Source organism: Triticum urartu, chromosome 1A, assembly GCF_056163025.1.
Source record: "Triticum urartu cultivar PI428250 chromosome 1A, HENAU_Tu73, whole genome shotgun sequence".
Lineage (NCBI taxonomy): Eukaryota > Viridiplantae > Streptophyta > Magnoliopsida > Poales > Poaceae > Triticum > Triticum urartu.
The window spans coordinates 564,479,764-564,497,689 of record NC_141873.1 but is presented as its reverse complement, the minus strand read 5'-3'; the positions used below and the strand labels follow the sequence as shown (position 1 = coordinate 564,497,689).

The window sequence follows — 17,926 nt, the reverse complement described above, 5'->3', positions numbered from 1 at the left end:
AGTTTTTCTTTTATCTTTTTTTCTTTTCTCAGAAATGTTTTTAGGGGAGGAAACTCTGGGTACTTTTTTTCTTTGAAAAACACCTATAACTTTATCCATACTCATAACAATTACATGTGGACTGATTTGAAACTAAGATAAAAAAAACAAAGTAACTCCTATAACTAAGAATTTACAATGAATTCCCTTGAAAACTCCTTCGCGGTATCAATCTCTACTTCAAGAAGTACTTCAAAGACTTCGATGAAGAGACTGCGATTGAACCGGAGAAATGACGTTGTCACTTTCTCACCCGCACGCGTTACCAGTAATGGTTTTTGAATTCGGGGGTTACTGTATTTGACTAGGAGAATTGGGCTAAAGTTGCTAGACAGGCTAGCCCAAAGAAGCTTCGCACAGCCCGACATTTTGATGGGCCACTAAGGCCCACACACTACACAGCCAACCGCTTCCCTCCCCAGTCCCCATTCCACGGTCCACGCCGCCGTCCACCACCACCGAGCGCAATGGCCAAGACCAGGTCGGCGGCGACGCCCCGCCCCTCCGCCTCCGGCACCTCCACCGCTACCGCCAGGATCTCCTTCCGCTCCCGCAAGATCGTCAAGACGCCACCAGGCAAAGCCAAACCCCTCGCCGTAGCCACTGTGCCGCCACCGGCGCCGCCCACTCCGGTGCTGCCCGCGCTGTCCGCCCCGGGCGAGCTCGTGGCGGCGCTGCGCCACCTCGCGGCCGCCGACCCGCTCCTCTCCGAGGTCATCGCCTCCACCGACGCGCCCGCCTTCACATCCTCCCCCTCCCTCCCCGCCTTCCACTCCCTCGCGCGCTCCATCCTCTACCAGCAGCTCGCCACCTCCGCCGCCGCCGCCATCTACGCCCGCTTCCTCGCGCTCCTCCCCTCCGCCGCCGACGGCGCGGTGAGCCCCGCCGCCGTGCTCGCCCTCGCCGCCGCCGACCTCCGCGCCATCGGCGTCTCCGGCCGCAAGGCCGCCTACCTCCACGACCTGGCCGCCAGGTTCGAGGCCGGGGACCTCTCCGAGTCCTCCGTCGCCGCCATGGGCGAGGACGCGCTCCTCGCCCAGCTCACCAGGGTGAAGGGCATCGGCGAGTGGACTGTCCACATGTTCATGATCTTCTCGCTGCACCGCCCCGATGTGCTGCCGTCCGGCGACCTTGGCGTGCGCAAGGGTGTGCAGGAGCTGTACAAGCTCAAGGCGCTGCCCAAGCCGGAGGAGATGGCCGCATTGTGCGAGCGCTGGCGCCCGTACCGGTCGGTCGGCGCCTGGTACATGTGGCGTCTCCTCGAGAGCAAGGGCGCCGCGGTGAAGAAGGCGAAGAAGGGCAATGCGAGCTCCTAGCTAGGTATGTGTCATCTGTGGGTGATGCTAGTATGTATTTGTTGTACTCAAGCTGTTAACTTTAGTAGATGGCAATGTGGCAGATGGTGCCTGGATTAATGAAGCATCATCGTGTGACATTGTGACTTGTGTGTCTTGCCTTGTTATCTTGATGGTTGTATCTTGGTGTACTTGTCCTGCCTTGTTATCAATAAAATTTAGTTTCATCCTGTTCTGATACTTGTAGAGAAGAGGGGAATTTTTATGGCTGGAAATGATATGGAATTGCCGTATGTCCATGTCTGTGCACTGTAATCTTGTATCATTGTTCAGCCTTGACTTGATATATATACAGCCTGTTGACACTTCCAATTTCTGGAATGATACTCGTTAAACTTCTTTTTTGACAGAATCATGATCGTATCTTAGCCAATCTGCAGGACTGTTCTTGATTCTACCGTAATACCGCCCTAGATTCTACGATGCTTAACAGCGAATGTTGGTGGGCTCAGATGTCGATTATTCTGGCATTAGGTTCTTCCTGTGGTTCTTGAACAAAGTTTAGTGACCTCTCTTTTAGGAAGGTAGTGGTGACAAGGATTCTGTGTGCTTTTTGGACCTGTGGAGTTCAAATTGAACATGGTGGCCAGCTAAACCAGATCTTGGGGGCGACAAAATGCTACAGGTACGACTTCTTACAAATACCACAAATACATGAGTTTACATGATGGTTTAGTTGACGACTTGGTTTGAGGGGATAATGAACAACATGCAGTTCATGAATCTAGATGATAATCTACAGCAACATAGAGACTTAACCTTGGACATAACCTAATAATACTTTGTACACACAATATACAACTCCTTTTCTTCCTGCTATTCTAATCAATGCTGAATTGCCTTGCACACCCCTATAACATCAGTCCATTCTTAAGAGATCTAGTTTGTACAACTTTGTTCACTGTCCACTGGAGTTTACACTGCTTCATCCTGAAAACATGAAGACACCTGCGCTGTAAGCTTATCTGAACTCTGAACACAAATGCAGATACTCAAATAGTGTGGAGGCTTGTTCTTTCTTTCTTCTTTTTTGTTCTATGTAGTCATGAGGATAGGTGAATGTGTGTGTAGATAGTGTGGAGTTGCACAAAATGTAGCAAAAATCTGTAGTAAGATAGTCCTGTATCTAAGGCGTACTTATGTTGATCTCACTGCAAACTGAAAGCACATGGAGATAAAGACTGCAAGATCCATCCAAGTTTTTGTTTTAGAAGTAGGGAGATTTTTCTGATAGTGTAGCTAGGATTAAACCACCGATGGATTGGACCACAATCCTTTGGCTAAGTGCCAAAGGATGGCTGCAATTAAGAAGTTTGGCTCATAGAGTTCATGGTGCCAGTCATCATGTATGCATGGTGGTAAACCTCTAAAGAAAAATGAAAATACATGAATACCCCTGCATGCTGTGCCTTGAGTTAAAACATCTATGGTAACGACACGGTCCCACCAAGTAGACAAATAAAGCAGTAATTGGTATGCTTACGCTCAACTGAAACTTGCTACTAGAAGCAGAGCATCTAATGTCTGTGCAGTTTTTGGTTGAGAATTATACCTTTTAGGTCCAGAAGCCCTGGGTCTTGTACTTGGGGAAGGGGATGCGTCCGTGCTCGATGTTCTTGACGTCGTCAACGAGGAACTGGAAGTGGCGGCGCACCTCCTCGGCGGACTTGGTGCCCCCCATGGCGCTGGCCACCTTCTCCCAGAGGTTGGGGGCTCCCATGCCGTAGTAGGCGAGTGCCTCCTCAAACATCTTGTTCTCCTTCTTGCTCCACTCTGAGTTCGAGCTCGGTGAGGACATCCTTGGAGCAGGTAAAGCTTCCCTTGTGGGATTCTACTGAGCTAATGCTTTCTGTATCTAGTATGTTGGCTCCTGGAAGTCCTTTGCTCTTGGAGAAGCTCTGGTGGTTTTGTTGTTGTCTCTGCTGCGAGGGCTGCTATTTATAGGCCCTGGGGGTGTTTCATGTCTCTCTCTGTGGGTTTAAACTTAGAAGGTGGCTTGGGAGATGTCAACAAGGTTCCCGCAGGTTTTTTGAGTTAAAGACATAGAAACCCTGTGTTGTGCGTGATGAAAAATTTAAGTGGCATCACTTCACTGACAGCCTCCTTAAGTAATTAAGCTTTTTTGGCCCAGATGCACATGAGGGCATTCCCGACGCATGACGTCTGGATTTGTATCCAACATTATACACATCATCTGGATATTATAGCTATAGAAACTGGATGTGTGCGCCCTCTCAGGCCATTGCTTCCAGCTAAGTAAAAACTGCCAGCTAGATGGCCTTTGCTCCAAGTAGAGACCTGTGAAGCCTTTGGTGCTTGCTCACATGTCTCTCACTATGTTTGCCGTGTTCAACTTTTAACTTCTCCACCAAGTTTGAAAAAAAACTTTTTAACTTCTCCACCATGGCATCGCCGCATGGGTATGATTGCAGCTTTGTTGTCAGCAATTTTTGGCGTCGAATTTTTTGTTCCGTAACTAAATCCCTCATGGAAATCATGCGTCAATTGATATATTTCCTTTTTGGTATTCAGTTTTGAAATATCTGACCACGTGTGCTTGCTACCTGGTTCCAAATTTAACATTTTGACACAGATTGCAAGCTGCTGTAGCAATTAGGCAGCGTGGATCGATGCATGCCACCTGCGTGCTCTGCTCACCAACGGAAGCATCCATCTCTGGATGCATGGCGATGCCTCCCTCGGCCGTGTGTGATGCTAACATGGATCGGCAGAGTGCTCATCGTAAGGCATGCGTCTCAGCCAATAGGCTGCAAGGTGCCCGCGGGAGCAGGGGATACGTGGTATTGATGGACAGGTGCGCATACCCAAAAACCTCTGATCTCGATGCTCATTTCCAGCATTTTCCTGAAACCCCTCTAATCCAATGCTACATACCAAGTGTGCACCCTCAGATGCTATCCGAGTCAATTACAAATTCATCTAAAAAAGTAGTACTATACATATCTCCGCTGACTGCGGTTTTGGGTCTCCTCTCTAAAGATTGTAATATTTCCTCTAATAGATGAAACTCATGTTCAATTGTAAAAAAAAGACTTTCAAAGCATGAAGCATGCCTCTGAATCTTTCATTCCATCGCCATCGATGATAGAGAAGTCCGGGGGGTTGCCCTCGTTCAAAAACGAATTTTGCTTGTCCATGCATTAGTGTAGGGAGCACCATGATTGATTCATCCATTTGGGAGAGAAAGAGATGCAGGGATGTGGGCTAAGAACCTCCATTCTTTACATGTCGTGTGATCTCCGCCACCCGGTCGACAAACAGATCCCAAAGAGACGATGAACACCCCTGGCGGGCTCCGGGGACCGAAGGAATATATCTATCATCTTTTCCATTTCCAGTGGCGTTGGAAAGGGAATTGACAGAATGCCATCCAGCTGCTCCTTGCTTGCTGCATGCTCATGGAGTCCTGGGGTTTGCATCGGATGCACTGAACAGGGGGCGGCGGGCGCAACTTGCTTTTGATTCTTGGGGCGTGTGGACCGGTCCATCCATCCACCGGAGATCTATCCCCCGGAATCATATCTGCGTAAAACCCATAGCAAAGATGCTGGATTCCCCATCATATTTCGAACAATCGGAGCAAAGCTTTTGAGGAAGATGCTAGCTCATGTAAACTAGACTCATTGCATGTATTTCTGCGAGCATTTTCCTTTAAATTTCTATTCTCATACGGGACAAATTTTGTCAGTTCAGTATTGTAACACGTTCATGCATGGGTTAACTTCCAAATAATGGAATCACAGTAGGTATGCATATATACATAGACGACATATTCCTATAATTTTCAACATGATGGTATCTGATATAACCGGTGTTACATTTCAAGTATTGCTGTAATATCTGATTAATAAATCATCAAGCAACCAATGGAGCCAACACCTTTGTTTGGAATGCAAGTGTTGCTTACTGGCGGGCTAGGCTAGTTTGACCACAGTGTTGTCTCTCTCGAATGAAAAGGCAGATAGGTAGATAAAAGGAGAGGGCGCATCTCACTTTGTGCAAAATACGTTATCTTGCACACAAGAAGTAACTTTCTATCTACATGTATGTGTTTTTATTCTTGGAGAAAATTCATTCATGTGATGTTGAGGCTTGGGAATAGCCAGCCTGAATTTATACGAACGGTCAACTTGCCTCTGTCCATAACTTGATCCTTGTCTAGTACTACAAGCATCATCTTTTTCACAAAGTATATTAAGCTAAGGTAAGCAGAGTAAAGTGGGAATGCTTTTGGGCTCTGTCTGAACCATCATTAGTCGGTACTCCCTCTGTAAACAAATATAAGACGTTTTAGGTCACTACTTTAGTGATCTTAAACGTCTTGTATTTGTTTACAGAGGGAGTATATGGTATCTTGTTTGCCAGCTGCTTGAATGACTGATCCCTATCTGTCGTTGCCAAGTAGCCTGGATTGGATTCCATACTGTGGCCATCACTGCATCGTCGGCTAGCCAGATTCCAAATCTTTGAGCCTAAAGCTCTAGGATCCGGATTCTCTTCCCCGGTCAAGTTGCTGGAGGAGATTGGGAATCGGAATCCAGTCCAGGGCGATCTAACTCTTTGGCTGGCGTTTTAATGCTGGGGATTCAAAGTGAGCATTCTTTTTCCCTGAAAAGGAAGTAGTGACCTCCCGGCTTTCTCCTCTTCACATGGTACATGTGGTGCCTCCTAGGGAGCAAGGGCACCGCGGCGAAGAAGGTGAAGAATGGCAATGCGAGCTCATAGCTAGGTACGTGTCATTTATGTGTGATGGTGATGCTTGTATGTATTTGTTGTACTCAAGCTGTTAAATTTAGATGTCAATGTGGCAGATGCTACCTGGATTAGTGAAGTGTCATTTTGTGACATTGTGACTTGTGTGTCTATGTGCACATTATGGTTGCTAACAAGGTTGTGTCTTGTTGTACTTGTCCTGTCTTGTAATCAATAAAATTTAGTTTCATCCTGTTCTGATACTTTTAGAGAAAGGGAAATTTTTGTGGTTGGAAACATGGAATCGCCATATGTCCATGTCCGTGCACTGTAATCTTCTATCATTGTTCAGCCTTGACTTGATATACACAGCCTATTGAATTTGATTATACTCTACTTCCAATTTCTGGAATGATACTCTTTATTCTTTTCTGACGGAATCATGATCGTATCTTAGCCAATCTGCACGACTGTTCTTGATTCTACCGTGATACCACCCTCGATTCAATGATGCTTAACAGAGAATTATTGGTGGGCTCAGATGTAGATTATTCTGGCATTAGGTTCTTCTGGTTCTTGAACAAAGTTTAGTGACTTCTCTTTTGGGAAGGTAGTGGTGACATGGATTCTGTGTGCTTTCTGAACCTTTGTAGTCCAAACTGAACATGGTGGCCAGCTAAACCAGATTTTGGAGGCGACAAAATGCCACAGATACAACTTTTTACAAATAACACTAATACATGAGTTTACATGACAGCTTGCTTGACGACTTTATTTGAAGGGATAATGAACAACACACGGATCATGAATGTAGACGAGAATCTACAACAACATATAGACAGACTTGACCTTGGACATGACCTAACAATACTTTGTACACACAATAGACAATACTCATTTCCTTCCTGTTATTCTAACCAAATGCTGGTTTCCCTTGCTTCCTCCTAGAACAATAGTCCATTCTCACTTCTTAGAGATCTAGTTTGTACACCTTTGTTCACTGCCCACTGGAGCTTGCACTGCTTCATCCTGAAAAGTTGAGAAAACACTTGCACTGTAAGCTTATCTGCTCTGAACACAAATACAGATACTCAAATATAAGAGGCTTGTTCTTTCCTGTTTATTCTATTTAGGCATGAGGTTGGGTCTTTCAGAATGGAATGGGTGTATAGACAGTGTGGAGCTGCACTTTGAATGAATGCTGTGCAAAAATCTATAATAGAAATAGCCTTGCAAGCTGAAAGTACAAGGGGAGAAAGACTGCAAGATCCATTCAAGTTTTTGTTTTGGAAGCAAGGAAATTGTCTTATCTTCTATCTTCTATATCTAAATAGCTAGCCCCCACTAACATATTTCTCTCAACATGTAAGCATGCCACCTCATCATTCAACATGCGTAGGAAAGGCCCACCTCAACATGCAACTATGCATATTAAAAATCCACTTCAACATGCAAACATGCATGCATGTAAAATTTCATTCTATTATGGTATTAAATTTAATTCTTATATAATTTTAAAAACTATTATTTCAAATATTCATGTTCCATATAACCAAAATCTTGCAAATATTCCCGCAACTACGTGCGGGGCATCATCTAGTTGTTCTAAGATTAAACCACCAATAAATTGGGCCAAGGTGGCTTTAATTAAGCAATTTTGGCTCATAGCTGGACAGTTAGTTCATGGTGCCAGTTGTCATGCATGCTTGGTGGTAAGTAACTTCTAAAGAAAAAGAAAAAATACTTTAATACAGTAGTAACTGCTATGCTTATGATGCCACAAAAAAACTGCTATGCTTATGCTCCAACTGAAAACTTGTTAGAAGCAATGCATCCTATCTCTGTTGAGAATTATACCTTTCAGGTCCAGAATCCTTGGGTCTTGTACTTGGGGAAGGGGATGCGGCCGTACTCGATGTTGTTGACGTCATCGATGAGGATCTGGAAGTGGCGGCGCACCTCCTCGGCGGACTTGGTGCCCCCCATGGCGCTGGCTACCTTCTCCCAGAGGTTGGGGGCGCCCTCGCCGTAGTAGGCCAGTGCCTCCTCAAACATCTTGTTCTCCTTCTTGCTCCAGTCCGAGTCAGAGCTCGGCGAGGTGCTCCGAGACGATGACCCAGAAGACATCCTTTGGTGGAGGTAAAGCTTCCCCGGTGAGATTCTACTGAGCTAATTGCTAGCTTCTTGTATCTGATGTCTTGGAGAAGCTCTGGTGGTTTGGTTTGGTGTCTCTCTTTGCTGCTGGGGCTGCTATTTATAGGCGCTGGGCGTGTGTCATGTCTCTCTCTGTGGGTTAAAAGGTGGCTGTGGAGAGGACAACAAGGTTCTCGCAGGTCTTTCGAGCTCGGGATCAGACATGGGAAGGAAGCTTGTGGTGTGTGTGATGAAAATTTTAAGTGACAGCCTGTTTGAGTAATTAAGCCTTTTGGGTCCGTCCAGATGCGCATCAGGGCAGGCATTCATCTAGTCTCGATATTTTATAGCTGTAGAAATCAACTCTCGAATTCGTCGTATCTGAATCTGAATACGTGGTTCGGCTTGGTTTCATGCAGTTTGTTCACGGTTCATGAAAAAACATGTTGATTGGATACTTATTTCTTCTGTGTTTTGCTAATGACGGCATGCAGCTTTGTTATTTTTTCTATTATTGAATTTTACGTCGCGTAACTAATTTCCTCATGAAAATCACACGTTGATCCCTATATTTTATTTTTGGTATTCACTTTTGAAATACCTGACCACACATATGCTTCTTGGTTCCAGAAACACTTTTACACACGGCACCAGCTGTGGCCATTACGCAGCATGGATGGATGGATGCTGCGTGCTCTGCTCACATCACCAACGGAAGCATGCATGTATCTCTGGACGCATGGCGATATCTCAGCTGTGTGTGTGTGCTGACATGGATCGGCAGAGAGCTCCTTTTAAGGCGTGCACATCGTCCAATAGGCTGCAAGGTGCCCACAGGAGAACAGAGCTGTCAAGGTGTGTAACCCAAAAACCTGTCATCTTGATGCTCATTTCCATTAGTTTTCTGAAACCCCTCTCGAATGCTACACAAGCATGTCATGAATGCATCCTAGTAGCCTATCTGAGCTACCCACCATTTCACCTAAAGGTAGTTCTACCATGCCCCAGAAAACTGTGAATTAAAGCATGGATTGAGCATCTCTGAATCTTTATTACATTATCAGTGATGGAGTATCCTAGGTTTTCATAACAACGATAGAGAAATCGTCTAAAGAAATATTTCTGCATTGTTCAGAGATAGTGTTTTGCTTGTCCATGCATTAGTTTAGGGAGCACCATGATTGATTCATCCATTTGAGAGAGAAAAGGTGGCAGGGATGTGGGCTAAGAGCCTCCATTCTTTACATGCCACGCCATCTCTGCCACCCGGTCGACGAACAGATTCCAAAGAGACGATGAACACCCTCTGGGTCCGGGGACCAAACGAATATATCTATCTCTATATGTGTATCTTTCCATCTCCAATGGCCTTGGAAAGGGAATTGGCAGAATGCAATCCTGCTCCTGGCTCCTTGCTCACGGAGTCCTGGGATTTGCATCGGATGCACTGGACCAGGGCGGCGGGCACAACTTGCTTTGATTCTTGCGGGCGTGTGGACTGGTCCACCATCCGTCCATCGGAGATCTCTCCCACTGGAATCATATCTGTGTCAAAGCCATGGGAAAGATGCAGGATTCCCCGTCATATTTCGCACAATCGGAGCAAAGCTTTTCAGGAAAACGCTAAGCTCATGCAAACTAGACTCATTTCATGTATTTCTGCGAGCATTTTCCTTTAGATTTCCGTTCTTATAAGGGACAGGTTTTGTCAGTTCAGTACTGTGAGTCTGTGACACGTTCATGCACGGGTTAACTTCCAAATAATGGCATCGCAGTACGTATGCGTATATACATATATGACATATTCCTATATTATTAAACATGATCGTATTTGATATAATCATTGTTACAATTCGAGTATTGCTGTAGTATCTGATTAATAAATCATCAAACAAGCAATGTTGGGATTTCTAGCCGTACAGATGAGCCACCACGTTTGTTTGGAACGCAATGTGTTGCTCCCTGGCGGGCGGCTAGTTTGACCACACAGTGTTGTCTCCCTCGACTGAAAAGGCAGATAGGTAGATAAAAGGTGAGGGGGCATCTCATGCTGTGCAGAATACGTTATCTTGTACACAAGAACTTTCTATCTACATGTATGTGTTTTTATTCTTGGACAAAATTCATTCATGTGATGTTGAGGCTTGGGAATAGCCAGTCTGAATTTATATGAACGGTCAACTTGCCTCTCCCCATAACTAGATCCTTGGTTAGTACTACAAACATCATCTCTTTCACAAAGTATATTACTCCCTCCGATCCATATTAATTGCCGCTGATTTAGTACAAAGTTGTACTAAATCAGCGACAATTAATATGGATTAGAGGGAGTATAAAGTAAGCAGAGCAAACTAGGAATGCTTTTGGGCTCTGTCTGAGCCATCGTTAGTTGGTATATGGTATCTTGTTTGCCAGCTTTGAATGACTGCTCCCTATCTATCGTTGCCAAGTAGCCTGGATTGGATTCCGCCCTGCGGCCGTCACTACATCATCGGCTGGCTAGATTCCAAATCTTTAAGCCCAAGAGCTCTGGGATCTGGATTCTCTCCCTTGGTCAAGTTGCTGGAGGAGATCGGGAATTGGAATCCAGTCCAGGGCGATCTATCTCTCTGGCGGGCGTCATGATGCTGGGGATTCAAAGGAAGCTTTCTTTTCCCCTGAAAAGGAAATGGTGACCGCTTGGCTTTCTCCTCTTCACAAGGTACATGTGGTGCCTCCTGGAAGCAAGGACGCCGCGGCAAAGAAAGTGAAGGGCAATGCGAGCTCATAGCTAGGTACATGTCATCAATGTGTGATGGTGATGCTAGTATGTATTATTGTATTCAAGCTTTTATTAAATTTAGATGAGAATGTGGCAGATGCTGCTTAGATTAGTGAAGTATTTTGGGGAACCTTATGACTTGTGTGTCTATGTGCACATTATTGTTGCTAATATGGTTGTATCTTGATGTACTTTTCCTGCCTTGTTATCAACAAAATTTAATTTCATCTTGTCCTGATACTTGTAGAGAAGAGGGAAATTTCTGTTGGTGGAAACATATGGAACTCCCGTATGTCCATGTCTGTGCACATTGATCTTATATCATTGTTTCAGCCTTGACTCATATATACAGTCTGCTGAGCTTGATTATACTCTACTTAGTACTCGCAACTTGTTTTTGATGGAATCATGATTGTATCTTAGGCTCTTAACCAATCTGCAGGACTGTTCTTGATTCTACCATAATACCAACCTCTAGTCGAGGATGCTTAACAGCGAATATTGGTGGGCTCAGATGTAGATTATTCTGGCATTAGGTTCTTCCTCTGGTTCTTGAACAAAGTTTAGTGGCTTCTCTTTTAGGAAGGTAGTGGTGACAAGGATTCTGTGTGCTTTCTGAACCTGTGGAGTCCAAACTGAACATGGTGGCCAGCTAAACCAGATATTGTAGGCGACAAAATGCTACAGGTACGACTTCTTACAAATAACATGAATACATGATTTTTTTTTTCATAAATACATGAATTTACATGACAGTTTACTTGACCACTAGTGTTCGAGGGGATATTGAACGACACACAGTTCATGAATGTAGACGAGAATCTACAACAACATAGACAGACTTAAACTTGGACATAACCTAATCATACTTTGTACACACAATCGCAATACCACTTTCCTTCCTGTTATTCTAACCAAATGCTGGATCGCTTTGCTTCCCCCTAGAACAACAGTCCATTCTTACTTCTTAGAGATCTAGTTTGTACAACTTTGTTCACTGTCCACTGGAGCTCTTACACTGCTTGGTCCTGGAAAGTTGATAAAGCATTTTCACTGTAAGCTTATCTGAACTGTAAACACAAATACTTAAATAGAAGAGACTTGTTCTTTCTTTCTTTTGTTTTGTTCTATGTAGGCATGAGGTTAGGAAGATGCATCCAAGCTTTTGTTTTGGATAGTAGGGAAATTGTCTAATTGTGCTAAGATTAAACACCGATAAATTTGGCCAGGGTGGATGCAATTAAGTAGTTTGGCTCATAGAGAGTTGATGGTGCCAGTCGTCATGCATGCATGATGGGAAGTTACCTCTGAAGAAAAACAAAAGTACATAAATACCCCTGCAGGCTGTGCCTTTTGAGTTAAAAAAACATCTATTATGCTAATGACAGTCATGCGTAGAATACTTTTCCCAGGAAGTAGACAAATACAGCAGTAACTGCTATGCTTAATTATGCTCAACTGAAAACTTGTTAGAAGCAAAGCATCCTATGTCTGTTGAGAATTATACCTCTTACTACTAGGTCCAGAATCCTTGGGTCTTGTACTTGGGGAAGGGGATGCGACCGTGCTCGATGCTGTTGACGTCGTCGACGAGGAACTGGAAGTGGCGGCGCATCTCCTCGGTGGACTTGGTGCCCCCCATGGCGCTGGCCACCTTCTCGCAAAGGTTGGGGGCGCCCACACCGTAGTAGGCCAGCGCCTCCTCGAACATCTTGTTCCCCTTCTTGCTCCACTCCGAGTTCGAGCTCGGCGAGTTGCTCCAAGACGACGACCCAGAAGACATCTTCAGGTGAGATCTGATGCTCTACTCAAACTAACGCTGGCTTTCTTGTGTCTGGTGTGCTGGGGTGGGGGCTCCTGGAAGTCCTTTGCTCTTGGACACTGAACACAAATACTCAAATAGAAGCTAAGAAGCTCTGGTGGTGTGGTTTTGTTTGGTGTCTTTCTGAACTCTGAACACAAATACTCAAATCTGAACACAAATACTCAAATCTGAACACTGAACACTGAACACAAATACTCAAATAGAAGCTCTGGTGGTGTGGTTTTGTTTGGTGTCTTTCTTTGCTGCTGGGGCTGGTATTTATAGACCTTGGGGGTGTCCGAAAATATATAATAGAGCACCTGCACCAGGCCATCTCTATCTAGCCATCCATTTCCCGCATCGCGATTCGTACAAGTACATTTCTCTTTTTTGTTTCTCCCACACAGAAAATATCTTGAAGTTCAAACCTATGCAGCGTGGCTTAGCTTTCTAAGTAAAATCTAGGATAAATCTTTCAGATTTTTTGGTCAAACATAAATATACAAAATACGTTTGTTTGATTAAAAAAATCATATTTTTAGTATTTATGTCGGACAAACAAAATCTGAAAGATTTATCCTAGATTCTACTTAGAAAGCTTTACCATGCTGCATAGGTTTGAACTTCAAGATATGTCGTATATGAGAGAAACAAAAAAGAGAAAATTTCATATAGAAAGTTAGTTGTATCGCACGAATCTTAAAGCGATATTGGAGGGCTAGGATAGCAGGGCCGGGGTGCAGGTGCTCTAAAAATCCACGTCCGAGATGTCTCTTTCTGTGGGTTAAAAGGTGGCTGAGGAGAGGATAACAAGGTGGTTCTCGCAGGTTTTCTGAGCTAGAGACATAGAAAGCCTGTGTTTGTGCTGTGTGTGATGAAAAATTTACCTGACATCAGTTCACTGACAGCCACCCTAAGTAATTACTTTTTGGGCCCAGATGCGCATGAGGGCATTCCCAACGCATGACGTCTGGAGTTGTATCCAACATTATACACATCTTCTAAATATCATAGCTGTAGAAACTGGATGCACCAACAGAAGCATCTCATCTCTGGATGCATGGTGACGTCTCGGCCGTGTGTGATCCTGACATGGGTTGACAGAGAGCTCTTCATAAGGCGTGCGTATCAGCCAATAGGCTGCAAGGCGCCCACGAGAGGAAGGGGTACGTGCTATTCCTATCCAAAACAGAGATGCACAGGTGCGCACACCCAAAAACTTCTGATCTCGGTGCTCATTTCCATCATTTTTCTGAAACCCCTCTAATCCAATTCTAAGTACCAATCATGCACCCTCGTAGCTTATCCGAGTGAGTTACCACTTACCAATTCATCTAAAAAAATAGTACTATACATATCTCAGGCGACTGCGGTTTTGCATCTCCTCTCTGAAGATTGTAATATTTAATTTCCTCATGTTCAATCGCAAAAGTCATTTTCAATCACAAAAAAAAAGACTTCCAAAGCACAAAGCATAGTGCAATTGTCTCAGAAAACAAATTATGCATGCCTCTGAATCTTTCAGTCCGTCTCCATCGATGATACACAAGTCCGGGGGGTTGCCCTGGCTCAAAAACGAATTTTGCTTGTCCATGCAATAGTTTAGGGATGTGGGCTAAGAACCTCCATTCTTTACATGTCGCGCGATCTCCGCCACCCGGTCGACAAACAGATCCCAAAGAGACGATGAGCACCCTCGGGCTCTGGGGTCCGAAGGAATATATCTATCTTTCCATCTCTAATGGCCTTGGAAAGGGAATTGACAGAATGCCATCCTGCTGCTGCATGCTCACATAGTCCTGGGATTTGCATCGGATTCACTGAGCCGGGGGGGGGGGGGGGGGGGGGGGGGGGCTGGCGCAACTTGCATTTGATTCTTGGGGCGTGTGCACCGGTCCATCCATCCACCGGAGATCTCTCCCCCAGAATCATATCTGTGTAAAAAGCCATAGCAAAGATGCAGGATTCCCCGTCATATTTCAAACAAGGGAGTACCTAGAACTCATCTAGATGAGATATAATTTTGTCTCATTCACTTGGAAAACAAGAACATATAACATCCACGTCAGCACACACGCATCTTATAGCATCACATCCAATGGCTATAAAAGATAAATGAGACCAAATTATATCTCATCTAGATGAGTTCTAGCAAAACTGTTCAAACAACTGGAGCAAAGCATTTCAGGAAGATGCTAGCTGATGTAAACTAGACTCCTTTCATGTGTTTCTGTGAGCATTTTCCTTTCGATTTCCATTCTCGTATGGGACAGGTTTTGTCAGTTGAGTATTGTGACACGTTCATGCCCGGGTTAACTTCCAAATAACGGGATCACAGTATGTATGCATATATACAGTGGCAGAGCTAACGAGGGATTGCCGAGGGGGCAAATAGCCAAATATAATTTTCTGAAGAGGCCAAATACTCTATTTCTCTTAATTTGTCCATCCTAAACAGTGTATCTTCACAAAATATCCATGGGCTGGGGCCTGGGGGCCATGGCCCCTGCATCACAACACATAGCTCCGCCAGTGTACATAGACAACATATCCCTATATTTAACTGTTACAATTTGAGCATTGCTGTATTATTTGATTAATAAATCATCAAGCAATAAATGTAGGGATGTCTAGTCGTACGGATGGAGCCAACATGTTTGTTTGGAACGTGCGTGTTGCTCCCTGCCGGGCTAGGCTAGTTTGACCACACCGTGTTGTCTCCCTCGACTGAAAAGGCATATTGGTGGATGAAAGGAGAGGGGGCATCTCATGTTGTGCAGAATACATTATCTTGCACACAAGAACAAACTTTCTATCTACATGTACATGTTTTTATTCTTGGAGAAAATTCATTCATGTGATGTTGAAGCTTGCCTCTCTCCATAAGTAGATCCTTGGACCTTGGCTAGTACTATAAACATCATTTCTTTCACAAAGTATATTGCTAAAGTAAGCAGAGCAAAGTGGGAATGCTTTTGGGCTCTGTCTGAGCCATCGTTAATTGGTATATGGTATCTTGTTTGCCAGCTTTTTGAATGACTGATCCCTATATATCGATGCCAAGTAGCCTGGATTGGATTCTGCCCTGTAGCGCTGCTGCATCATCGGCTGGCCAGCTTCTAAATCGTTGAGCCCAAAAGCTCTGGGATCCGGATTCTCTCCCCCGGTCAAGTTGCGGAAGAAGATTGGGAATCGGAATCCAGTCCAGGGCGATCTATCTCTCTGGTGGGCGTCACAATGCTGGGGATTCAAAGCGAGCTTTCTTTTCCCCTGAAAAGGAAATAGTGACCGCCCGGCTTTATTCTCTTCACAAAGTACATGTGGTGCCTCCTGGAGAGCAAGGGCGCTGCGACAAAGAAAGTGAAGGACAACACGAGCTCATAGCTAGGTACATGTCATCAATGTGTGATGGTGATGCTAGTATGTATTGTTGTATTCAAGCTTTTATTGTTGTGACGTGTGTGTCTATGTGCACATTAGGGTTGCTAATATGATTGTATCTTGATGTACTTGTCCTGCCTTGTTATCAATAAAATTTAGTTTCATCATGTCCTGAACTCCTAATACTTGTAAAGAAAGAGGGAAATTTCTTTGAATGGAAATATATGGAATCGCTGTATGTCCATGTCTGTGCACCATGATCTTCTATCATTGTTCCGCCTTGACTGATATACACAGCCTTTTTTGACAGAATCATGATCGTATCTTAGCCAATCTGCAGGACTTTCTTGATTCTACCGTAATATCAACCTCGATTCAATGATGCTTAACAGAGAATATTGGTGGGCTCAGATGTAGACTATTCTGGCATTAGGTTCTTCCTGTGGTTCTTGAACAAAGTGACTTCTCTTGTAGGAAGGTAGTGGTGACGATGATTCTGTGTGCTTTCTAAACCTGTGGAGTCCAAACTGAACATGGTGGCCAGCTAAACCAGATATTGGAGGCAACAAAATGCGACAGGTACGACTTCTTAGAAATAACACATATACATGAGTTTACATGACAGTTTACTGATAATGAACAAACACACAGTTCATGAATGTAGACGAGAATCTACAACGACATTGAGGCAGACTTAATCTTGGACATGACCTAACAATACTTTTTGTACACACAAATAGACAATGCTCCTTTCCTTCCTGTTATTCTACCAATGCTGGATTCCCTTACTTCCTTCTAGAACAACAGTCCATTCTTGCTTCTTAGGGATCTACTTTGTACATCTTTGTTCACTGTCCACTGGAGCTTACACTGCTTCATCCTGAAAAGTTGAGAAAAACACTTGCACTGTAAGCTTATCTGAACTCTGAACACAGATACAGATACTCAAATAAAAGAAACTTGTTCTTTCTTTCTTTTGTTTTGTTCTATGTAGGCATGAGGTTAGGAGAATGGGTGTGTAGATTGTGGGTCTGCACAAAATATACCACAAATCTACAAAAAAAAAGTAGCCTAGTAAGACTGCAAGATCCATCTAAGCTTTTGTTTTGGAAGCGGGGAAATTGTCTGATAGTGCTAAGATTAAACCACTGATAAATTGGGCCAGGGTGGCTGCAGTTAAGCAGTTTGGCTCATAGAGAGTTAATGGTGCCAGTCGTCATGCATGCATGGTGGTAAGTAAACTCTAAAGAAAAATAAAAAAAATACATAAATGCTCCTGCATGCTGTGCCTTTGACATTGAAAACTTGTTAACATCAGACCATCCTATGTTTGTACAGTTTTTACTTGAGAGTTATACCTTCTAGGTCCAGAAGCCCTGGGTCTTGTACTTGGGGAAGGGGATGCGGCCGTGCTCGATGCTGTTGACGTCGTCGACAAGGATCTGGAAGTGGCGGCGCACCTCCTCGGCGGACTTGGTGCCCCCCATGGCGCTGGCCACCTTCTCCCAGAGGTTGGGGGCGCTCTCGCCGTAGTAGGCGAGCGCCTCCTCGAACATCTTGTTCTCCTTCTTGCTCCACTCCGAGTCCGAGCTCGGGGAGGTGCTCCGCGACAACAACCCGGAAGACATCTTCAGGTGAGATGTGATGTTCTACTCGAACTAACACTAGCTTTGGTGTGCCTGGTGTGCTGGGTGTGGGCTCCTGGAAGTTGTTTGCTCTTGGGAAGGCTCTGGTGGTTTG

The 17,926-nt window shown here is 44.5% G+C and overlaps 2 protein-coding genes and 3 pseudogenes across 5 annotated transcripts; 1 reads left to right on the top strand and 4 right to left on the bottom strand.

Moving 5' to 3' along the window:
* Positions 1-443: 443 nt before the first annotated feature.
* Positions 444-1,932, top strand: LOC125529521 (alkylbase DNA glycosidase-like protein mag2). Its single transcript, XM_048693931.2, has 2 exons — positions 444-1,359; positions 1,775-1,932. Exon 1 carries the CDS (start codon positions 507-509, stop codon positions 1,353-1,355), a length of 849 nt encoding a protein of 282 aa, XP_048549888.1. The 5' UTR covers positions 444-506; the 3' UTR covers positions 1,356-1,359; positions 1,775-1,932.
* A 79-nt stretch (positions 1,933-2,011) lies between these two features.
* Positions 2,012-3,978, bottom strand: LOC147992787 (protein RADIALIS-like 5). The gene is made up of 2 exons (XM_087531713.1): positions 2,947-3,978; positions 2,012-2,324 (listed from the first exon to the last, which is right to left on the bottom strand). The coding sequence occupies exon 1, from the start codon at positions 3,190-3,192 to the stop codon at positions 2,950-2,952; it is 243 nt and encodes an 80-aa protein (XP_087387839.1). The 5' UTR covers positions 3,193-3,978; the 3' UTR covers positions 2,012-2,324; positions 2,947-2,949.
* Positions 3,979-6,810: 2,832 nt separating this feature from the next.
* LOC147992786 (protein RADIALIS-like 3 pseudogene) lies at positions 6,811-8,348 on the bottom strand (annotated as a pseudogene). Its single transcript, XR_015615408.1, has 2 exons — positions 7,965-8,348; positions 6,811-7,136 (listed from the first exon to the last, which is right to left on the bottom strand). The product of XR_015615408.1 is annotated as a protein RADIALIS-like 3 pseudogene (transcript).
* A 3,357-nt stretch (positions 8,349-11,705) lies between these two features.
* Positions 11,706-13,065, bottom strand: LOC147992785 (protein RADIALIS-like 3 pseudogene; annotated as a pseudogene). The gene is made up of 2 exons (XR_015615407.1): positions 12,509-13,065; positions 11,706-12,029 (listed from the first exon to the last, which is right to left on the bottom strand). The product of XR_015615407.1 is annotated as a protein RADIALIS-like 3 pseudogene (transcript).
* Positions 13,066-16,742: 3,677 nt separating this feature from the next.
* On the bottom strand, positions 16,743-17,926 carry LOC125539226 (protein RADIALIS-like 3 pseudogene; annotated as a pseudogene). The gene is made up of 2 exons (XR_015615406.1): positions 17,545-17,926; positions 16,743-17,066 (listed from the first exon to the last, which is right to left on the bottom strand). The product of XR_015615406.1 is annotated as a protein RADIALIS-like 3 pseudogene (transcript).